The sequence below is a fragment of the Schistocerca gregaria genome, chromosome X (assembly GCF_023897955.1).
Source record: "Schistocerca gregaria isolate iqSchGreg1 chromosome X, iqSchGreg1.2, whole genome shotgun sequence".
In the NCBI taxonomy this organism is placed as follows: domain Eukaryota; kingdom Metazoa; phylum Arthropoda; class Insecta; order Orthoptera; family Acrididae; genus Schistocerca; species Schistocerca gregaria.
Window position 1 is genome coordinate 629,621,225 of NC_064931.1, and position 25,784 is coordinate 629,647,008.

Sequence of the window (25,784 nt, forward strand, 5' to 3'; positions counted from 1 at the left end):
AATGATGGAGTTGAATAGCGATCGTGCACCCTTCTCTCCAAAGTAGACTACAAAGGTTCAATAATATTGAGATCTGGTTACTGTGGTGACCAGGGGAGACATGACAATTCATCCTTGTACTCAGAAAACCATTCCTGGATGATGTGAGATGTTTGAACAGAGGCCCTGTTGTATTGAAACATTGCATCCGCATTGGGGAACAAACACTGTACTATGGGATGGACCCAAATCAACTGAAATGCTCACATAATCCTTGGCAGTAATGTGACCTTCCAGAATAAACATGGTTCCCAGGAAATACTGCAATATGGTATCCCAAATCATCTTTGCCAAACCCCTGCCATGTCTCACCTTCGTAAACTTGGCCAGAAGTTGGAAACAATATGAAACAAGACTAATCTGAACAAATGACTTTCTTACATTAGGCCACAGTCCATATGCTATAGCTTCAGTGCCAATTTCGTGTTATGGGCAGTTGCATCACTGACTTGTGGTTTTGGAATTCCAGCTACCCCTCCAGTTCCCACCTTAAGGAGCTCCCTTTGTGTTGCTATAGTGCCGATATGGTTTGCAAGAGCGAAATTCAGTTCTTCAGTGACTTTTGCAGCTATCATCATCTTATTTTTCATCACAATCTTCTTCAATGCCCGTCCATCATGATCTCTCAACACACATTTTAAGCCGCATAGTGACTTAGTGGATGATGTTTTTCCATTTTCCCTTTATGTGGTATTAACCTTCAATATGGTGACTCTCAAACCACCAAACACTTCAACTACCTCTGTTACGGAAGCACCTACCATACAAACACCAATAATCTGCCCGTTTTCAAAGTCCTTAGCTCCATACAGCTGTTATGAATGCAACTGACACTTGCAATGTATTGAGGACATTGCATAAACGCCATTTCTAGTCAAATACAACAGTGCAGCCTGAAGGCTTGGCTAGCATTTGCATTTATGCTCAAGCATGCTTTTCTCACGGTGTTTCCATATTTTTTGTCCAACCCCTGTAGATCATTCACTCACTCGCTCCCTTACTAGAATCACATACCTGGATATGTTGGAGAGCTGGCATTTTTTCACAACTGTAAAAAAAGGAGCACCACTGCATTGGCCCCTGCATGGAAGAGCATTTCTTAGATACAAGCCTCCTCAGCAATGGATCAGCCTTAAGGAGCACATGGCATGTGCAGTGTACCACTGGTCTGCAACATCACCTGATTTTATTGTAGGTGATTCTTTTTGTGGCAGTTTGTGAAATACTGTCTAAGTGCCTACCCTTCCAACAACTCTTCGTTAACCACAATGCAACAGCAGTGAATGCAGTAACTCCAGTTGTGCTTGTAAAAGTATGAGATGAATTTGACTGTTGTCTAGATGTTTATCATGCATCTGGTATAGTGCACATTGAACATTTGTACAAGACAAATGAAAACTTTGATCCAAAACACACATTATTGTAAAAAGTATCTGAAGGTTGTATGTGCATGCATAATAGAAGAGACATCCTTGCACAACCATATGGTTTTATTGAAAATAAGAATATTGTATTCATAAGCAAGGCCTTATTTTCATTAATGTGGAAGATACATACTTCTGAAATTGGACAAATCTTTCTGAAACATCCTGTACTACCTTTGGACATAAATGCACACAACCTTTCCAGTTCAATAATTCTCATTATCACTTTCATATTACAATGTTCCACAACTTTAAGCGATTCTATTGTATTCTGTTTACATAAAATGTAAGTCTTAAACTTCTTTTCACATCCGAGAGACACCTCCCAGAGAGGTCTAAAGAATACGATCATGTAATGTAATGTAATGTAATGCAATGCAATCATTGTGATATCCACACACACACACACACACACACACACACACACACACACACACACACACACACACACTAAAACAAAACAAAAAAGATCTGCACTAGCTTGTACTGAACCTAGCTTAGGCCTAAAGATGTGTAAAATACAAGCCATAAAACTAATTCATAATCTATCAATAAAAATTAAATGTTTGACAAACAACTTTAATGTTTTGAGTGACCACTTAAGGTCTTCGTCCTGAACAACTTCTTTCACTCTTTGTAATGTGAGCAGTAGTTCTCAGTAGTTAAAATACTGTAAAAGAAATAACCAATATTTAACATGTGAGATCATCAAAAACTCTTGTAAAAAGCTGGCACACCATAATATTAATGTCCACAATTTTCATTTATTCACTTGATATTTGTACTAAAAGGATGAATGGTGACATGCAAAAGCTACAACATTATTCCTTGTGAATGGAAAAGTTATAGCACAAGCTGTTTGTGAACATGGAACAAGTGCTGTGGTGGTGTTAAAGTGTGTTCCACACACAGCATCAAGTCATATCACAATCACCATCATCATCACCATCATAATCATAATCATAATCATAATCTTCATCACCACCATTACCATAATCTGCTAATATCAGCAGTAACTACCATCATCAGTAAAAACAAGAGCAAGATTTACTGGAAATGACATTCAGGTACTGAAGAGTATCCACAGACATTTGAAGCCATGTTGTTTACAGTTGTTGCCACAGATACTGAAGGGAGGATACACACAGTGAACACAATGATCAAGTTCATTTCAAAGATGTTCAATTGGATTAAGATCTATAGAATTTGGCCACCACAGAAGCACTCTTTAGTTTTGAACATGTTCTTCCAGTAATTTGCAGAAACTTTTAGCCCTGTAGTATGGCAGATTATCTAGTGTTGTGGCTTGACAGCAATTCTCATGGGTCACTAGAGACTGCTCCTTCCAGTATGGGCTACTACTCAACTACGGAGTCACCAAGCAGAGATACCCCCAGGAACTAGCACCCAGCACAGAGCTGATCAATTTTGTAATAATGGACTGGCAACAATAAATGATTAACTTGTCAGTTACTCTCAAGGTTGTGGTATTTTCCCTCAACAGTGATCCACAAACCCTGGAATGGCTACTGTAGTTGAAATCCAAATTTGGCACTGGGACTGAGACTTTATTACACTTCACTGGCTATTATTTTTTATGGTAAGCAGAATACTCTCTCTCTCTCTCTCTCTCTCTCTCTCTCTCTCTCTCTCAGGATTGAATACTTGTTTATTGCTCTTTATTGTGTAGTTATTTGTAATGTCATATACACTTGTGACTGCATTTAGGACAAATAAAGTATAAAGAATAAGAGATAGAAAAGATTATTTAACTGAAAGATATTACCCAACCAAGGAATGTTAACTAAGGGTGAATATCAAAGGGTTTGTGAGTGCATCTAGGACAAATGAAGTACCTAGAATAAGAGAGAAAAATTAATTTAACTGAAAAACAGTACTCTTCCCAAGTAACATATAAACTATGGGTGAACATAACATCCGAGAACAAATTTGTACCCAAATCAAGCAAGTGTGCCTTCTTTGCAGATGAATGGCACAGAAATTTTCTTTAGACTATAATACCACATCCTCATAATTATGTTTTTCCACCATGGTTGCAGAGTGATTATTGTCCTATCTTTCTCTATGGATGTGATCAAAGTCCATCTGTCCTATGAAGTAGAAAATAAAACTCATCAGAAAATGCTACCAGTTGTTAATAACCAGCAGTTCAGTTTCAGTAGTGCAAATACATTTGTGTCTTTATAGCGAGTTTTCATAACAAAGTATGCAGCACTATTTGCTGAAATAGTGTAGTAGGCATGATTGTCTCCTGCTCCATTACAATATTTCACTGATACACTGTAGAATATTGGTGAGCTCTCAAACCCCACCATAAATAATACTGTTAACAAGAGGCATCAATGGTAAGTGGAGCTCTCCACTCTTCAAAATGGTTGTTGACTTTAATGACACTAATCTACTTATGACACACTTTTGCAACAGAATCATGCAAATAAATTTGATGTTTAAGAAATACTGCACCCTTAAAGATGAACATCAGCAAAAGCAAAATGAGGATAATGGAATGTAGTCAAATTAAGTCGAGTGATGCTGAGGGAATTAGATTAGGAAACGAGACACTTAAAGGATTAAAGGAGTTTTGCTACTTGGGGAGCAAAATAACTGATGATGGTCGAAGTAGAGAGGATATAAAACGTAGACTGGCAATGGCAAGGAAAGCGTTTCTGAAGAAGAGAAATTTGTTAACATCGAGTATAGATTTAAGTGTCAGGAAGACATTTCTGAAAGTATTTGTATGGAGTGTAGCCATGTATGGAAGTGAAACATGGACGATAAATAGTTTGGACAAGAAGAGAATAGAAGCTTTCGAAATGTGGTGCTACAGAAGAATGCTGAAGATTAGATGGGTAGATCACATAACTAATGAGGAAGTATTGAATAGGATTGGGGAGAAGAGAAGTTTGTGGCACAATTTTACCAGAAGATGGGATCGGTTGGTAGGACCTGTTCTGAGGCATCAAGGGATCACCAATTTAGTATTGGAGGGTAGCGTGGAGGGTAAAAATCGTAGAGGGAGACCAAGAGATGAATACACTAAGCAGGTTCAGAAGGATGTAGGTTGCAGTAGGTACTGGGAGATAAAGAAGCTTGCACAGGATAGAGTAGCATGGAGAGGTGCATCAAACCAGTCTCGGGACTGAAGACCACAACAACAACAGGTCCACGGCTCAAGGGTTATCCATTTCGTAACCCAGACAAAACGCCTCCATTACCAAAGACAGCAGTGAGTGATATGCACAGAAACTGCTAGTAAGTCCCTCTATACACCTGCTTTGTCACTAGATATCATGTGAGACATGTCATGAGCTGCTTGTTGCAGGTTTCACAACAGTGTCACTGAATAATATACATTTGAGAAGTATCAAGGCAGGAAACAAGCTAACAAAATAATTTTTAATAATACTTGCATAAGGAACCATGCATAATCATTTCACAAAACTGTCAATGACCAAATAAGAACTAAAACAGAATTTGGACTACTGTCTTCCCTGGCACAGAAGTAGACAGATATGTCACACATTTCCACACTGAATAACTGCAAAAATGTGACCACATAAGGTGAAAATTATTTGCTTTTAATCACTGTATCTTTGAGTACTTCATTCAGTTTATTCTAGCACAAATTTAAATCTCATAATTTCAAGTAAGTCATGGATGCCCCACTTTGTATCTGGATTTTTGTTTTGGATGTGAATGGTAAGAGTTTGTACTGTTGCTTATGAATTAAAAATACTCAAATATCTGGAAATCATTTACAGGAAGTGCTAATAACATAACTATAAACTGAGTTACACTTTTATGAGATACAACTTGAGCTCAATATCTGGGAATCCCGAACTAATGACACATAATAGTGTAACTACCTTAGAGGAATGATGTATCTCATGGAGATGTTGCTCAAGGAGTGCATGACTAAAAATATAACCTACACAAACAAGGAGAAAATTTCTCAACCTGGCAATGATTATTCTTAAAATGTTCTTAGTTTTCAAAGTGGCCAATTTTACATCAATGCACTTTGCCAAAGTGAATAGATTTCATCCCTGGATTGTGATTTCAGAAGGTATGCAAAATACCTATATATAGCTGTAAAAACAATCTGTGTAGTGATTAAACACTTCTCAGGTACAAAATTCTTTGCACTTAGGAATGTAATACAATATGGTGCATTTTCTTAATATTTTCATCTTTTGTTGTAGTCTTGTCACGTCCTTGATGTGGATCATCTTCAAAGAGAAGTAGAGCTACTTTAAAACTGAGGTGTCATCTGCTTACGTGCTAAAAATTAAGGAGCAGCCTACATGTAAACCGTCACCAGCTTTCAATGAATCTTTATTAGTGATAAACCATAGCACAGTATTTCAGTTTATCCATATGAAGGAAACACCCATATAGTTTTAAAGATCATACACAAAAAACTATTCTGAAGGTCAAGTGGGGACTGGACTGACAATATTATGACACATGTACCAGCAAAGAAATATAATTTCGTTTATATCCATACAACACAGGTGCCTGGCTGAAAAAGTTGATTTTTATCTTCACTGACAGTACACTGAAAATGCTGGAGAAGGACCTCAGTAATAGAACAGGGCTTATGCGTGTATTAGCTATCTTTTTCATACACAGCATTTACAAGCAGAATAGGAAGGGGTTCAAAAACATATCGGTTCCAAATATCCACAGCTGTACACTTAATAATGGATTGTAGAGTGTAAATTCGAATGCTGTGTTCTGTATATTACAATGCATTCCGCATCATGAGTAGTTATTCTCACAAACAAATAAAATAAACAACTTTACATGCTTTCAACATTTGATAGGAATGAAAGATGTTAGTCTTCCTAAAACTTCCTGCTGCTGTCAACCAGCTGCAAAAAGACATTTACAAAGACAAGAGAAAAGGCGATGGGAAACAGTGAGAAGTCCGGACAGGAAAAAGCCTTATGTGCAATATTACTATTATTATTATTATTATGAAGATGATGATGATGATGATGATGATGATGATGATGATGATGATGATGATGATGATGATGATGATGACGACGACGCCGACGCCGATTATTTTTGTATACCGCCTGGAAGGTGGCATGTGGGTCTGCTCCTGAAAACAAAGGTACGCTGAAGGTAGGAAGCAAGGAGGAGCAGGTGAGGTAGAACTCTCGGCACTGCAGTGTGAAACTAAAATCACCTTTAATTAACTTTGCATAGAAGTAGTGGTTTGCTGACTGTGAAATAGAAACAATGTTGCTAGGTCGTCTCCTTGGAATCAAATGGGTAGAATCTGCAGCGGCGCTCGTAGAGCTCAACAGTGCCGGCTAGAGGGCGCTGTCGTTGGTGTCTGTCGTAGTGCCCACTTATGAACTTGCACCTACACCGAGACACCATAGCTATCAATACCACAATGATGGTGATGACGATGATGATGAAGTGCAAGACCTTTTAAAAGCATAGCTAGCCTGACTAGTGTGGCACCTCATCAGCCAGCAAATAGAGTGGTCACACACAATTTGTCTGTCTCATCTCTGTCTTGGGCATTGTACTTAATATTTAACATTTTCAAACAATGTAAAATCCTGAACTTTCTACACAATACAATTTATTTGTTGATCACAGTTTTATCAGGGATGAGGATGAAAAAATGTTTCCTTGAGTAAAATTATTTTGGGAACCATTTGCTTGGGCATTACTACAGATTTATTAATTTTAGATAACAATGTGAAAATATGCTCAAATCCATGAGAATTTTGCCAAATGCGTAATTTATTTTTCTTTAATTAGTTCCAGATCTAAATCGGTCTCCATGCTGGCAGTCAGTTTTAAGGTAATTTACACATTTCTCTTGAAGGAAAGTGTTCATCTAAAATATACGAAGTACAAATTGCTTTCTGTAACATATGCTGCATCATAAGACAGTCTAACATGGTGCACAGAGCAACTTTCCCTTCGTGCCACTATAATTTTTTCTTGTTTTTATATTTCTAAACAATTGTGAGACTCTCAATCCATTATAATAAATAATACTATTTTTTTAAATAAAGAATATTTCAGTTTAAGCAATTACTTGTTACTACATAAATAGAAAAAAAACTACTAACAGATTTGTTTTACTCAAAACATTTGACATTACCTGAACAACAGCGACACTAACCATTGAGTCTCCACTAGGAAGATGGTTATAAAAATCAAGTATGGAGCTCAAAAGAAATGGTATTCTTTCTTCTAGAACATCTACTAAGGCTGATTGTGCTAACTGCCGAAAACTCAAAATCACCCCCACAATTGTCATCCTTTGCAACACATTGTCAACATCTAGAAAAAAAGAAGTAATATTCTTTTTTTAGTTTTTTTACATAAGCAGCTTACAGTGAAAGTAACTGTACTAATTAGTTTTAATTATTAGTTATTAGTGATTTTTTTTAATTTTTTCACAGTATTACAATACAAGAAACCAAAGATGAGATTTACTACCATAAAGATTTTATGTTTATTGGTACCAAAATTTAAGAGAAGTTATTTAAATTGACAGTAACAGGATAGCAAAGAGTTTTCACATTTTGAATGACAACGAATCTATTAAATCAATAGCAGAACTTCTATTTTACAGGTTTTTGGCCTTAAGACTTGAAAAGTAACTCTGAAGAAGGTGGCACAGTGGTTAGCACACTGGATATTATACTCTGGAAAAAAAGTCTCCTAAAATACTACCTTGTAAATTTTCTTTTACATTTTAAAGAAGGGAGAGAGTAAGTTACCTTTTAATTCTTCCTCAAATTTATTAGTCTTTTCTATGCTTTTTATTCTGAGTAGTACCTAGTTGTTTTCCTGGATGATCAATATGTTTTGAATATTTCCCAGCATTTGCGTGTTTCATGCTTAATTTGTAAACTGCTGACAATGACAACGCACTCCTGGGAGAGTGCACTCTTATATGCACAAAACATAATTTTCTTAAATTAATCAGGAGGTCCCACAATCTTTCAGAAAAGCGAAAAAACTTTTTAGCACAAAGAGGATTCAACAACCACTGAATCTACATTGTGTACACTACCTTGGCATCTCTACCCACTACGCCATTGTAGACTCCCACAATTACAAACTGTGTTTCTGATTTTTTACCACTGATATGTCTTTACCTCACATTTAATTATAAGAAATCATACCAATAATGTTGCATTTTCAAAAGAGCATTAATATTTGAAGCAGTATTGATTCATAGGATATATGTCACAATTTAAAACCTATTAAATACGAGATTAAACTAAGTGATGAAATCCAATATGGCTCAGAACTCGATATGACCTATAAATCCAATTAACGCCCCCCGTCGGTTGAAACTGGGCACGTACACGTCATAGTGACATCATGGAGAAGTGTTATAGAGGTGAACCTAGCTTCTCCCGCATCGCCCATTTCCTTCTCCATCCTTCCCTAATGCAAGCTTGTGCTCCATCTATGATGCCCTCATTGTTGATGGGATGTTAAACACTATTCTTCTTTCTTTCTTTCTTTGAAATGCACTAGTTCTAAAGGAAAGTAATAGCAGTTTTCATTTTTAAAAAGTAATTTGTGAATTTTAAGCATTTCAATCAGTTTTTTATGACTTTACTACCAGCATAACATTTTATATTTCCATAATGATGGGTAGGATCTTGTCTATATAGCAAGAGATGGATAAGTTAATCACAAAAGGAAAATAATGCATTTAGACAAGGTAGTATCATCAAGCGTGTTTATGCTTGAGAAACAGAGATGGGATGTAACTGCAGCAAATGCTTCAGTATTATTACAAATGTAGCTCTGTCATAGGCTTCAGCACTTTTGCTTGCCGACACTCCCCATGGACGCCATCACTTTACCAGCATTTATTCACAATATAACATTTATATATAGGTCAATATTTCATCACAATAAACCAATGATTATTTTAATTTTTATGGTTTAGTTCTTCATTAAAATGTAATGTAGTTTGCCTTTTGGAAAATATGCTGCCTCACAGTTATTTTAGCCTCTTTTAAAAATAAATTTCATTTATGCAACAATTTTTGTCACAAGGGGAGCATGTAAAGGAAGTGATGGGGAAAAGAGACCGGCATAAATTTGTGATGTAGTTCAAGGTGCCAGGCACCTCACAGTAAAGCCATTTGGTCTGTAGGAGATGATATCATAGGAAATTGAACAAGATGAATTTATCAGCCATCAAAAAGTAATCAGTGTATAGAACAGTGAACCAATGTAATATTGCACTGCAACTGACTTACTTGGCATGATTGAATAAAATAGATGCTGCAATAAGTAATGCCACAGCCTCTAGAAGTGGGTCAGACCAGGGCCAGCCAGACGCTTACACCAGGCCTGAAGTTCTGATACAAGTATTACCACCACGGCATCAAGTAGTCACAACATAGCCAGTAGATGGACCAGAGTTGTAATATCATTGACGTAGCAAAACGGAAGAGTCTCTGAGGCATGGGTGATCTGATGGCTTCACATTCAAACCACAGTTTTGTTGTTGCTTGCGTGGTTGGAACTGATGCCTTGGCAAAATAAGGATGGGTTGGTTGGTTTGTGGGGGTTAAAGGGACCGGACTGCGATGGTCATCGGTCCAAATAAGGATGGGTCAAGCCCGTATAAATGCTACTCATTTCTAGACAGAAGTATGCAGTCAGTCAGTCACCAGCTCCAAGTTGGAACCTACACTGGCTTATGAGTCTCCACAGATCAACTAGTCACCACCGCTGAATTCTGTGGCTGCTACCTACGGTCCTGCTGTTTGTGCTCAGCCCGATGCTGCTGATCTAGCGCCCTCTAACCAGGGGGTCACCTGTGAGCCGACTTCAGCTTTTGCCAGCCTCCTACCCTGGTGGTCTACAATTTGAGCACAGGGCATGTACAGCTGCCATCGCCTGTGCAGGCAAACGCCTTCCTGTCCGCCGCCATTTGCTTGGACAGATATTGTTGCTAAGAGCTGCTACCACCATGCTGGGACAACGGCATGATTCTCTGAGCTCCAGTGCACCATGCTATGAGCCACAAGCTGCCTCTAGTCTGTGTGGCCATCACTGTGGCTACCATCTGCTGGTGGAATCACCACCCTGGTCGAGTTGCGCCACCATCACTTCACTGGCCGAGGGATGCTGTGGGCAGCCACCAACAACAAGCTGCTCACTGACCACAGCACCTTCTCGCCAACTGTATACAGCTTATGGTCTGGAGGCATTGGCTTCTCTGAGAATCACCACAACTGTTGTAGTTTGATGAGCAATAAATGAATGTTTTAAGAATCCTGTTTTCATGGCAAAATGTCAGGTGACAACAAGACATGCACTTGCTGTCCCCTCTGCTACCCCACCGAGGGTAGTGAACTAATGGCTTCCTGACCTCTGCCACTCCAGTTCTACCATCCACTGTAGTGGCCAACCAACCTCGGCCTCTACGTTTGGTGTCAGACACTACTACTGACATCTGTAGCTTGATCCAGGACCACATCTCCAACCTCAACATGTATTTTCGATGGTATGAGTTTTTTAAGTGAGGTTTTTATTTTTTTGGTCTTTTTATATTGTTTTGCATATGGTGATGTTGGATAGAATTGATGTGCATATAAATATGAAACAGAAACCAGATGGCAGTTATAAGAGTCGAGGGACATGAAAGGGAAGCAGTGTTTGGGAAGGGAGTGAGACAGGGCTGTAGTCTATCCCCGATGTTATTCAATCTGTATATTGAGCAAGCAGTAAAGGAAACAAAAGAAAAATTTGGAGTAGGTATTAAAGTCCATGGAGAAGAAATAAAAACTTTGAGGTTCGCTGATGACATCGTAATTCTGTCAGAGACAGCAAAGGACTTGGAAGAGCAGTTGAATGGAATGGACAGTGTCTTGAGAGGAGTATATAAGATGAACATCAACAAAAGCAAAACGAGGATAATGGAATGTAGTCGAATTAAGTCGGGTGATGCTGAGGAAATTAGATTAGGAAATGAGACACTTAAAGGATTAAAGGAGTTTTGCTATTTGGGGAGCAAAATAACTGATGATGGTCGAAGTAGAGAGGATATAAAATGTAGACTGGCAATGGCAAGGAAAGCGTTTCTGAAGAAGAGAAGTTTGTTACCATCGAGTATAGATTTAAGTGTCAGGAAGTCATTTCTGAAAGTATTTGTATGGAGTGTAGCCATGTATGGAAGTGAATCATGGACGATAAATAGTTCAGACAAGAAGAGAATAGAAGCTTTCGAAATGTGGTGCTACAGAAGAATGCTGAAGATTAGATGGGTAGATCACATAACTAATGAGGAAGTATTGAATCAGATTGGGGAGAAGAGAAGTTTGTGGCACAACTTGACCAGAAGAAGGGATCGGTTGGTAGGACATGTTCTGAGGCATCGAGGGATCAGCAATTTAGTATTCGAGGGCAGTGTGGAGGGTAAAAATCGTAGAGGGAGACCATGAGATGACTACACTAAGCAGATTCAGAAGGATGTAGGCTGCAGTAGGTACTGGGAGATGAAGAAGCTTGCACAGGATAGAGTAGCATGGAGAGCTACATCAAACCAGTTTCAGGACTGAAGACCACAACAACAACAACAACATAAACATGAAGGTACAGTTTGTGAAACCTGAGTGACCTGTGAATTTGTCGCAGTTAAGGGATACTACAGAGAATACTATTTACAGCCAGTGAGATGCCAACACTGTAATCTAGCGAGAAACGAATTACCTTAGATGCAGTCAGGAACAGCCACACGTAGAATTTGCCGACGTCATGGAGATGAGGCAAATATGTTCAGAATCCAAATGGGCAATGATCTGTTGTAAGAATTAATATCTATTTTGTTCTTATGCCTGGGTGTTAGTAGTAGCTGCCCTCATTTGGTCAATTTGTGGTACACTTTAAGTGTATTGTGGTTTTGGCAGATAGAATTTGCACAAATGCCAGGGTTTCAAACAAGAGTGATGGTGCAGGAAGCGATTGACTACTTGGTGATAGAGGTAGAAGGCTGAAGGAAATTAATGCTGCTTTACCAAAGTAAGTCAATACTTTAACAGCTGATGATGTGCGTAAAGAGGGTGAATTAGCTTGGACAGCAGAGGCAAAAGCTCCATTCTGTGTGCTTGTCTTTCTGTGGATTCAACTGCAGCTAATCTAGTGACCCCTTCTTTGGATAAAACAACAGAATGAGTCAGAATTTATCAACAATTTGGGAGCTGCTCGGGTCTGGGTGGTTGGTCAAACAAAATATGTTTGCACATGGCCCAGTTATGATTTTTGGGTGAAACAAAAACATATGCAATGTATCATGAGGATTTGAATAGGGCACATACATTTGAACAATTCAAGAGTGGATTCTTTCAGCACTACCTCAAGAAGAACCTTTCCAAGTTCTTTAGGCAGCAGCTCAATGGTATGTCTCAGAAACGAAATGATTCAATGGAAACATTCTCAAAAACTGTGTGCAAATGTATAAATTAATACAGGGTGAGGGAGCTCCCACCCAATTTGGCAAGAACAGTATGGATGAAGAATCCAAACGATTCCGCTGCTGTCACTAAGAGTGCTACACAACTAGAGGAAGTAGATATAGCAACACAGGTACGTGATAACCAGAGTGTTTTTCTGTCAGAAGTGTTACAGGTGTGGACATATAGGTTACATTTGGAAACAATGCCACTGACTGCAGAGCAGGATTGTAGCGCAATGCCATGTGTGTGGGATGGTAGGACACTGCGTGCAAGATTGTCAGAATAAAAAGCAAAGAGAGTGACATAGTAAGAGTCCATTAAATGACAATGGGAATTCCTCACAGAAAGATGGTACTCCCAGTACAGTGCAATGCAACTAAGGCGTATGCAGAGGCACAGTGTTATGTGGTTGGCATGGTAAACAGAACAGTATATAAGCTTTTAGTGGACACAGAGGCTCATGTGTTGGTAAGTAGTCTACACCTCTTGGGTGGGAACAGATTTATTCTACGCAATATAAATTTATGTGGAACGATGTGGCATCATTGGGGTCAGCACTGTTAAGTTTCTGTATTGTAACAAAGAATTTTAAGGAATATACCAAAGTATTGCCTCTTATTGGTGAGGGGTACAGTGCAATTGTGGGCTGGATTTCCTGAGTAAGCATCATGCAAAGACTGATCTACCGCAGCACACCATTGAACCCAGTGGGACATTATTCCAGCTTCAAATGACTGCTGCAAATGATGCATTGTCAGAAGGTTCGCCAATCATGATGGTGGAGCCAAGTAAACTGAATGTGCAATCATTAAAGCTCAGTTCACATTACCAGAGTAATAGAAGGTATGGGAAAGTGTGGGTGTTGACCTAGTGATGACGTTTTGTGTATTACTGAGTTGTTGGAGCACAACGTGATATGTCACAACATTTTATATGCAGGAGTATGGCATGCATGCAGGAATTAAATGGAGAATATGTGGTTCCAGTTTGGCTCTGACGAAGTGGATCTGTCAAAAGGATTAACGATTCCTGATCGGACATTCTAAATGACGACGACAATTTAGATAGGGTGAGTGGAGACCTTTGCCACAAGCAAACCATCGAAGCATCTGCATTACGCAAAAAAGTACAGCATTGAAAATGAAAAGAGATTTGCAGATTTGTTCAATCCTAGTGGACCAGTACCAGCGACAGCCATGACACAGTGGCGAATAAGCCTCCTTTCTATTAAAAAGCATACAGAATACCTTGGCACTTACATCCGTTAATGGAGGAATTCATCATTAGCAGTTGGCTGATAGGATTATTGAAAACAGTGACAGATGCATATTCTACACTAAATATAATGGAAATAATGGACAACCTAGGTCAATGTAATTATTTCTCCATGATGGGTTTAAAGAGTGGGTATCATCAGTTGGAATTAATTTCCGAAGACCAGTCAAAGCCCACATTTCCTGTTCCTTGATGACACTACAAGTATTTCCAAAGACCAGCCAAACCCAACATTTACTGTTCCTTGGAGACACTACACGTATCAAGGGATGCCATCTGGGCTGAAGAATGCATCATCCATGTTTCAGGGGTTATTAGATTCAGTACTAGGAGAGTTGAAATCACATCAGTGTATGGTATATTTAGACAATATTACATTATTTTCTAAAGATTTGGAGGTATACCCACAAGAGCTGGGGGAGGTATTTAAGAAGTTGTGTTTGGCTCATGTAACATTAAATATTGAAATATGTCACTCTGCATCGACAAAAATGAATGGCCATGTGATTAGCCAAGATGGTATGAAAACCTACCAAAGATTGATACATGCTGTCAATGATTTATTACCACTGCAAACTGTGAAACAACTCCGTTCATTTTTAGACCAAAGTATTTATTACAGAAAATCCTTCGAATGATTTGCTGAAATTGCTAGGCTGTTAACACATTTGTTAAAAAAAAGGGTGTAAATTTCGGCGGACAACCGACTGCCATAACACAATTGAGAAACTGAAAGAGGCACAAACAACCAGTCCAGTGTAAATATTTCCAAATTACGAGAAATGGTTTATCCTGTCCTGTAATGCAAGCAACCTAGTGATAGGACGCATTCTAAGTCAGTAAGTGAATGACAAGGAACACAAATGGCGTACACACTGAGGCAGTTAAACAAAGACAAGCGGAATTACTCAACCACAGAGAAGGAAATGTTGAGTGTCATTTACCCATTTTCATTGTCAATTCTCCATTAGTAAATTAAAAATATAACAGACCATGCGGCATTAAAGTTGTTATTTGGGCTGAAAGATCCTTTGAGCAGATTAAATTATTGGGCACTAAAATTAAGCAAACTCGATTAGGAGGTAGTACACAACCACAGTGGCAAACACAGCAACATCGATGCATTAAGTGGCAGTGGTTGGTAGAAGCCTTTCAGAGAAGCAAATAGTGCAGATCACTGATGAAGACTGCCAATTATTTAGAACGTAGTCACAGTTCGCTATGCACCACACACTACTGTACAGGATGATGAAGTTCAAGTCACGCACTGTGGTACTCACAGCTCTGAGGAGCGAAGTGTTTAAGGAAATGCGCCATCACGTGTTTGCGACACACGGCAGTTGAAGAACTACAGACTACAGAATCACTGAACAATACTGGTGGAGAACAAGGAGACAGGATATTGAACAGTATGTAAGGAACTGCATACCATGGGCAAGAAGGTACTTATGTGTAAGGAGGATCCAGAACCTAAAAATATCTTTTAGAACACTCTTATCAACATCTACATCTGTGTACTACCAAGCTGGGAGTGCTTTATGTTCACTACCAAAAATTTAAAAACTGCAAATTACATTATCTTTTGTTAGCCTTTACTTACAACTTACTTTTTAAAGAGACACTGATATGTCAGGAAGGTCCTGAACCTGCAAATATTAGATATGGCATTCACTGTGGAAAGTGACTTCACAACTACAACTTACATTTTTGGCTTAAGTTTAACTGAAACATTTAAAACATTTATGGAATCTGATAGAAGCATTCATTAAATACAATATTTTCTTTTATAAAAAATTTTGAAATATAAAATAACTGACTAAATTATAATATTTTCAAAAGGTGGGCATAAAGTGCTCCCTTCTTGGCATTGCGAGGGTTAAACACAAGTCAAATACAATTAAAAGTTGTCAGCATACAGTAAAGGAGAAATCATGTAATAAAACAATTTATCACATTAATGGACTTCACAATTAAAGACATGACACCAAGCTTCCCTCAAACAACGTTGATGTAACATACCACACAGGAGTGTATGAGTATTCTGGACTATGTAAACTGACGCCTTGTGGCCAATTGCTCATGATAAGTCTCAATAATGAGATACACTTTATGTGTAGTTAAAATAACATTGCAGTAATCTTCATAAACCTATGCAAACAACAAACAGCAGTATATGAACAACAGGAAGAGAAACAAAGTTCTGTATACCTTTTTACTTTGTGGATGGTTCATACGGAGGTCACTTAACAGAGAAACAACCGGCAGTATAATAATTATGAACTGTAACAGTAATAATTACATGCTGTAAAATTTTTGTAGCAATTTTATTTATACAGTATATCAGCTTCCCAATAGCAGCAGCAATGAAAGGATTACTGAATAAAAAGATAGGAACCTGCGGCCTAACAAAAAACAAGTACCTTTCATTTGTACATTATCATAGATGTAATATTCAAAATGGGATAAAAGTGACAGTAAAACCAGTATATAACAACAACATACATACTAGTGTCCACACACATTTCTCTTTATTCTTCTTAACAAATGCAGCAATGACAACATCCGAACAAAGAGAAAATATTAATATAAAACAGTAAAAAATAACACAATAAAAAGGTAAATGATGGGACTATGTACTAAACTGAGCTGGCCACTATTAGGTGTATGCACAGAATCCCAAAACCAGATTACATGGTGCCCTAAATCAGAAAGCAGGGAAAGCATACAAAGACAGGCATTCTCACAACAGCAACATGATGTTGACACATCCTTAACAATCATCTCAAAATGTAAAGTAAAAGCCAACAAGCAAAAAATAAATATAAACCTATTAATATTTAAATCAGGCAAGCCATGGCAAAGGGTAACACATGGAATCAAACAGAGAGCACAGGTCCGAAGTATATGGTATGGTATGTAGAAGCAGAACTATATGGTACGACACATAGAAGCAAACTATGAGAATACAACATCAATGTGAAGGAGCAGAAACATTTACTGCACTCTCTGATGTTAACAAATGAAACACAAGAAATGCAACATGGCATGTAGTATTCCATTAACATTCTAGAGGAATTTTCAGTTTTGGAATTCAGTTTGTTTTGTTAAAAAATATTGCACATTTTAATCTCCAGAGAGTGTCTGAACATTCCCTTATTCAGTTTATGAAGGATCTGAATTCTACTGTCGATGTTTGGGGCCTCATGTCCTACTTACCATATCTGTATGCCAAAAGACAAAACATTACTATTACTTGTAAACGCATGTGTTGCTTAAATGTGTCATTAATGGTTGGGCCTGTATGGCTTACATAGCACTTCTCTCACATTCCATAGCTGATCCTACAAATACCCAAATGTTGAAATGAAGACATTCTTTATGATTCATTCTAACTGCTATGCCAATCGATGTTTCCAATTTCTTATTAATTTCATGTTATATGTAATTCAGATCTGACATTCCATGGCTCCTTTTCCCATTTCATTTGTTTTTAAATTATGCTAGCTATTTTACTTATGATTTTGTTTGAAATGAATACTGGAGGTGGTCCCTGATCCAAAGCTTCTTTACTTTTGGCTATCAATTTATTAATTGTACTACATGCCAACACAGAATCCACATTAAATTTCAAACCCCCTATCAAGCATTTTTATTTCAGCTGCTGCAAATTTTATGCCTTTCATGTTAACTACTCTGTGATAAAATTCAAAAGCACATTTCATTTGATGATGTATTATGGTACTATCATGACTGCTGTCTTGCCTCTCACTGATGTGTCGATTCCTTTTTAAGTCTATGCATGACTACTTCACCTTATCATGAAATTGATTTAATTGAGGGTTACATACTTTTGAGACAAATGCTTTGAATTAGATTCACCAACTTGACTTTGTTCCTCTGATATTTAGCACCCTTACCAAAAGCCAAGTGAGGCAATACTCCCAAAACTTTATCATTAGATTTTTTTGTTCTGTGGTTATTAAGAATAATAAACAGAAATATGTGTGGTACATTTCAATGCATGCAGTGGCATTGTGGCAGAATACTATCATTCAATCAAATGCTCATCTACTTGAAAATTGTCAGATATACTTGCAGAAAAATTAGTTAAGGATCCACAGTTTATTTTACTTCAATACACTTACAGAAAAAAAGAATGATGAGTATCAACATATTTTTTTAGTATTCACACTGTGTTAGTGCTAACGAGTGCAAGAATTATACGCTGAAATTTGACAGTAAACATTTTTGAATTGTTAGTAAGACTTCTGAAATATAAGAAGGTGCAAGCAGGTTTCTTTTGACATAGTTACAGGTAAATCTTTCATTGGAAGAAACATGTCAAACATAAATGCAACAATGGGTCTTTTTTGAGATAATATCAAGGACAACAACTTACGCTGCAATTTCTTGAACTGCTCTTTCATTATGTCTGGCTTGTCAAAATTAGTTCGTAGAGATACTAAAACATCCTTATTACCAGTTACCAATTTCTGAAATGGAAAAAAGTCAAATTTAATGAGGCAAACAACAAAGTAAAATTATAAACCACAAATAAGTATCATTCACACATTATCATGCTGAAGTAAGTAATCGTATATCTATATTCTGACATAATTGTCGTGAGGAGTGTGACCAAAATATAACTTACATGTTTATTTGACACTACAACAGTGAAGCCGTAGTCACAGTACACAAAATATTTTCTTTAAAAAATGTGGTTACATTTCCGGTTTCAACAAACTACATCATCATTTTCAAATGTATAACATCAGTTGGAGAATATACAATGGGAATTATGAGACACACATTTTACAAAAATCACGAGAAATAATGAGACGAGGCAACTGAGGCAATGGTGGCACGACCACAACACTACAAGTTATGCCCAAGCTTGCCCAAACGTTCATTCCATGTCCTAATGCAGAAGAGATAAAAACTACGCCAGGGTAAAAATTCCCAAGAATTCTTGCTATGTGTCCTGCTATGACACAATGACCTATGGCTGATATAAATTCAGAAGTCACAAGTGTATCAAGTACAGCAATCTTCCACATGGAATGCAGCACATAATTTTAATACGTTCTGAAAAAAGAATCTCAAAACACACTGTACTTCCATGTAGGACTGACACACTAGTAATCATATATATGGACAGACAACCTGAAATACATTGATTACCTGTATGTTCACTGTGCATTTCAAATTAAACCACGTGCTATGAAGTTGGAGGCACTTAATGTGAAGCATTAAAGAATTATCCATTCACCTGACTATGATATCCAATATTCAGAATCCAGATGTAGGTGACTAACATTGAGTCAGTTTTGTAAGGTCTCATATTATTATACATTGTATTGTATGGAACTGGGGACCTAGAAACAACGGAGAGGCTTCATCCCTGCCATAGCCCTCAGTGGTTCACAACCCAATAACACGCTACAGCATTTCACTCACCCCAACGCCTCCCCACACCGAATCGAGGGTTATTGTGCAGTTCAGCCCCCAGTGGACCCACCCGGGAACGTCTCACACCAGACGAGTGTAACCCCAATGTTTGCATGGTAGAGTAATTATGGTGTACACGTACGTGGAGAAAGTGTTTGCACAGCAATCACCGACATAATGTAACTGAGGCGGAATAAGGGGAACCAGCCCGCACTTACTGAAGCAGATGGGAAACTGCCTTAAAAACCATCCACAGACTGGCCGCCATACCCGACCCCAACACTAATCTGCTGGGCAGATTCATGCCGGAGATTGGCACACCTTCCCGTCCAGAAAGCAATGCATTAGACCACACGGCTAACCGGGCAGGCATATTATACGCAGTCTTTTTCTCTTTTTGAAAACTTGTGCGCCCTTCACAAAAAGGGATGAAATGCAAAATGTAAGGTGAGCAGCATTCAGAGGCAAAACATACTGGAGATGGCCAATACGTGCATAACCATTAAATTTGTTTTTTTTACAAATAAAGAAAAGGTAATGATATGCCATAGAGTTGAGGTATGCAGTGCGTTTTCTGCAATAGTTAGCTTTGAATGAAGACATCATCCAAAAGTTAAGGAAAGCATCTCAACTATACAGGAAATCTGTTATGTGAATTCCACCCAGGACCTTCTATAAACATTTCTTGTTTTATAAAATGTTAACAGGTTATACCAACAGAATATATCTATGCAAGGTGTTAACAAATAACTATTCTTGCTTCATAAAGAAACCTGACCCACTGCAGAAAACATCATGGAAAGAGGATGTGTAGTAACCTGTAACCAATTAGTTCATAAACAAAAATAAACTGTAAATCTGATAAAAACTGTGATTTTGACCAAATGTGAAAAAGAAACCTGAAACACAATAATAAATTCTGCATGGTATTCTAGGACAGCTTTGAAAGCACCTACAATATAATATCCACTTAGTGCAAATACTCTCTCTCCTTAAGTTTAAAAACAACACAGTGAATAAGTTACTTAAAATCACTTTATAAAAATTGTGTGGGAAAGACAGAACATGATTTTTAAAAAAATTGAAAAGTCTAACTTCATAAACAAATGTTGCTTTCTTTCACTTACACCCCCATCCCCTTGTAGGCATATCATATTACACAAAATTTTTAGTTCTCCGCTTCTTTTTCATGTGACTGTCGCATGGATACTTATACCAGCCTCTCGGTACCAAGATAGTACCAGTATATGCAACAAAAGATTTATCTTTTTGTGATCCTAACCTTATATAAGTTAAACATATTTGCCTTTCCATGCAACCAATCACAGCTGATAAGGTTGGGAAAACACTTACAAAATATAAAATGCAGTGATTGCACGGAGATCAAAAAATAACAGTTGTTGAGTGACACCTGACCCCAACTACTCAACTTACTGATACTTTAATCCACATACTTATTTCAATCAAGGTACAAATAAGGCAACTATGAAACAGAAGCTATTTTACTTCCCTGCTAAAGTGGTTCTGCACACCATCAACAACCAAACAAAGGAAAAACACACAAATCTGAGACATAATTTACTCGTCAATACTTATTTTAAGATGAACTGATGTATCATGTATTTTCAGATGCTTCTGGGGAGAATAACACCACACAAAAGCTGGAAAACTGCAGGACATCGATACATTATGCATCCCATTGGGCAGTGTATATTTAGCATTATCTCTATAGCACATGTTTTTGTACATTCTTCCAGTTTCATACTGCATAGAAAAAAAATTCTTTCACAAAGATGCAGATGAAACAAGCCAAGAGTGGCATCTATAAGGACCTGAAAATCCTTCATCTGATTAAAGAGGCAAAGGGGATCGAAGATACAAGACTGCTCAATGACAAAGTATGGGAGAAAGATTATTGGTCATCAACCCACTAATGGTCACAAGATTAGAAAGTGAAGCTCGGATTGGGCAAGCACAGGGAAGCGAATCAGTCACATCCATTTGAAAGGAACCATCTCAGCATCCACCTTAAACAATTTACAGAAAGCACAGAAGACCTAAATCTGCATAGTGGATGAGACTGAGTCACATTCTCTCTCAACTGTGAGCAGTGCTAGAGAATTAAGTAGTAAACTGAACCAAAGCACAAGGTCAAGGGATAAATACTAGGCAAAGATGAGAGGGAATTCAACTCGTCTCTCTTTGCTCTTTGCTGGATATAAGACAGAGAAGGGCATAGAGATGCACAATTACATACGGACTGAAAAATACAGTCACCCAGAATTCCATATCAAGGGAGACACCGCAGATTAATACGACAAGGAATTCCCCCCTCCCCCAAATTTGCTAGCAGAAGATACATCAGCTGCAAAAGCTAGTGTTTTCATAATATTTCATTTATATCTGTTACAACATGGACATATCTTTACATGAAGATATTCTATTAATCCTATATCAAGTTCACAGTATAAGAAGCATTGCGAAAAGACCCAGTAGATTCAGTAACATTTGCATTATTCAGCTCATTTATATCTATCTGAAAACTCTAGACCATCTTTGAGTTTAGTACTGATGAACAACCTCTAATAAAATGGTACTCTGCATGGCAATCATTGAGGTTACAAAATTTCATGCAATCCACCTTTCTAGCACTATTCCAATAATCATACAGGTAAGGGAAATAGGTGGATTGGAAGTTACTTGGCTTTTAAAATGCTTTTCAATCAGTACAGCAATGACATATACAACTGAAAACAAATTCATATGGAATATTTAGGTAGATATGACACTGGACTGACTCATAACTGATAGGCCCAACAAAGCATGTTATGTGAGATTGTGTGTCATTAACAGATACAACACTAAATTTTAGTGTTGCCCGGGAAATGTGGCAGAGTGACTACCTTTATCTCATATATTAATTAGTTACCACCTTTGATTTCTACACGTGATTAAGTGACCTGTGCAAAAGTTTCAGATGAGGTAAGGAAGAGTAAGCACTACACAATCACCCAGTCAAATGACATAGGCGAAATCAGTTTTATCTCAATATTTAAACTGTTAAATATCTGCTTCTCTTCCAAGTTTAAAAACTGACAATGCAGTCCTCGTGTCCACTTTATAAACACGCTGACAATACTAATGTGCATACAGCAACAGATTAACAGCTAAAGAGAAGTCACTCAGGCAGCAGAGACATGCGGTCCCTGTCAACCCTCTTATAACAGAACTTACGATCACCATGTGGGCCCACAAGTTTAAGCAGCATTGACGAGAGTCCTGTGCAATATCTACTGACAACAGTCTACTCGAAACTGGTGGATTCTATGCACAATATAAATTGAAGCTGCTACCACAGTTAAGTAAATCCTTTGCCACGTGGAGTTCGCATCCTTATTGTCACAATCCCAACATGATGATGTGGCTGAAAAATTTTAGATACTGCAATAATCCATTGAGGGGCCCATCTCATTGCAGTATTTAGCCATCATTGATTTACTGGTCTCCAGCAGGAGTGTGTATCACTCATGTTCGATTAAGGAACAATGTACGTTTTTTGTCTGGCACACAATAGTCCACTCTCACTCCACTCTCTTGTATACTCTTTCCCTGCAAAGTATCATGTCATCCTTCATGTAACCAACACCAGTAACCATTTTCATAAAAGACTTTCATTTTATGTTTGTGAATATTTTACCTATTTCAATAGAAAAACTCATGTATGATATGAGGATAACATAACTAAACTTTCAGTATTCAGCCCATTGATAATGGAGATCAACCTTCAGCTTATAGAAAGACAATGTTTCATGCCAGCACTCCTGAATTGTGTCAGAATAATCTGAGGAACACTTCAAGGGCATGAGGATGCTTGTGTGGCCTTCCAGCTAACATGATTTCAGTCTTATATGGTACATCTTGTATACCATGGAGGGAGATGTGCCTGCCTTAGCTTAAGCTTCTACCAATCTTCCATTCTCTGTGAGATGAGGTTGGCAGTTGAGAGATCATAGATTTGAATAGCTTCCCAGAACCACTATAAAGGTGAAAGGGGCTACAACATGCAAGTAAATTGCTGTGTCTAATTCGATTGTTCATGAGTGTATTCAGGAGTATGTGGGTGATAGTTTAGCAGTGACCCCATGGCAATGAAAAAATATATCAGTTCTTGAACCATTTCAGTTCAATTGATGGAAATATACGATTTACTGTGGAGATAAAAAAGGATGGATGCCTCTTAACTTGTTTGCCTTAGTTTGCTGCAAAAATGAAAGCACCCCACAACATGAACTCTACTGCAAGCCTACTCAAACTGTATCTGAAACAAGAAATTTATCACGCCTTCAAGCCACCTGTACAAAAGACATACATTACTGCTGTTAAGGGCCACCTATATGAGGAACTTGCACATTTTAAGAGAGTATTTAATGATAGTATAATTGATACATGTCAAACAAAATGTGTAAGGTTTTCCTGTTCAAACAGAACACAGACCAATAAGTAAAAGAGGACAGGTTTAAAATGATGGATTTCCTACTATATGTGAAAAAAAATCCTAACAGATGTAAGGAGTATTTCTGCCAAAATAGTTCAGATCTTAACCAAACATAACAATAAAGTAACATTTTGACCAGCACCAAGAAACACTACTTTTTTTTTTGATTGCTTCAAGGATGATCTGATGCTTAAAAAGACAGGTGTATACAATATCTCAAGTAAGTAAGGTCTATAACATGTAAAGCGAACAACACATATTGTTCAAGAAGTGTGCGGCATATTGACAGTGCAGTTTTGTGAAGCTTCGGATAAATCAGTAATGACCAAACACTTAACTGAGATGATGACAATATACAATTTTTGGTATCTAAATTCTTTTACTGCAATTCTGACATCAAAGAGGATTTATAATATCATTGTGTGAAGAATTTACTTGGCTGCACAGATGGTTTTGATTTGGATAATGGGTGAGATCTGCTACTTTCAGTTGTCTGCTCTTAAAGGCAATAGCATCCTCCTGCCCCCATTGACACTCCTGAGTTACGTTTCTTCATCTGTTAAAAGTCGGTGGCTGCATGTTCATTGGCACAGTCTGCAGGTTTATAAACCGCATGGAGTGATCATACTTTAACTTTCAACTCAGAAGATAGTTAGACATTCCATAGCTGAGTTATGTGGATAAAAAATTAATCTGTTTCACCTACATTCTTGAAACCTTACTGAGCAATTAGTGCCAGGAAAACTTGACGATTGAGATTCTCGGTGATATTTTAACCTTGTACAAAGGTTGACAAATAGTTAAAAATATAGAGAAGCGGAATGCAGAAAATGTTGCATAGGAAAGTGTAGCACTTCACTATAGCATTAACAAGGCCCAACTATAGCCAACCATGTAACAAAGATAACTGACAGATATGAAATTGAATCACCATGTATGTTTAGTTTTGGCTAAAGTTAATGGCAGACTTGTTTCATTTATAATATGATTTTCTATAAAAGAGATTGTTCATATTATACTCCACCAATGACACTCAATTATGACTTGATTGTGGGAGTTCATTTCAGACTGGATTAACAGAAGATATAAAGCTACACTAGGAAAAGATTGTTGGTGTGGAAATTTTCTTCTGCATGTATATAAACACTTGATTCTCTAAATTCAAGTGCCTGAGAAAGGTATTTCAACTTATAAACATGAAAGAAGGGATGATTTGCAGAACTAATGAGAGTCAAGTCACAAAAATTATGAAAAATTCGAAGTGGCAGGCAAACAAAAAAATAGCAAATAAGTTTTAATTTCAGGAGGTGTCTGAAAGTAAAATGCCCCTGAGGGGAAAAATTAAAAAAAAAGATTTTTTTGTCATTATGTGGTTTATGAATGGGGAGATTGGCCAGCTGCTGAAGAGAAATAACATCAAATCAATCTTCAGACCTCCAGTTAAAACACACCAACTCATGAGGCCTGTGAAAGATAATGTAGATCTCAGAATGCTCACCATTTCCAAAGTACTGTATACATGCAGACAGTATTTTGTCAAGCAAACCATGCATATCATACAGCAATGCTGGATTAATCATGAGAGGTGTCTGCAACTACTCTACACAGAGA

General features: G+C 37.6%; 1 protein-coding gene across 4 annotated transcripts in view; it reads right to left on the bottom strand.

Moving 5' to 3' along the window:
* The window catches only part of LOC126297787 (membrane-associated protein Hem), a 185,696-nt gene that overhangs the window by 17,515 nt on the left and 142,397 nt on the right, over positions 1–25,784 (bottom strand). For 2 of the 4 annotated variants that reach the window (XM_049988983.1, XM_049988984.1), the window contains exons 18-19: positions 18,630–18,723; positions 7,621–7,802 (exon numbers count right to left, since the gene is read on the bottom strand). In XM_049988983.1, the coding sequence (XP_049844940.1) occupies positions 7,621–7,802; positions 18,630–18,723 (276 nt within the window). The remainder of the gene's footprint in view (positions 1–7,620; positions 7,803–18,629; positions 18,724–25,784) is intronic. The other 2 variants (XM_049988985.1, XM_049988986.1) reach the window with 1 other exon arrangement.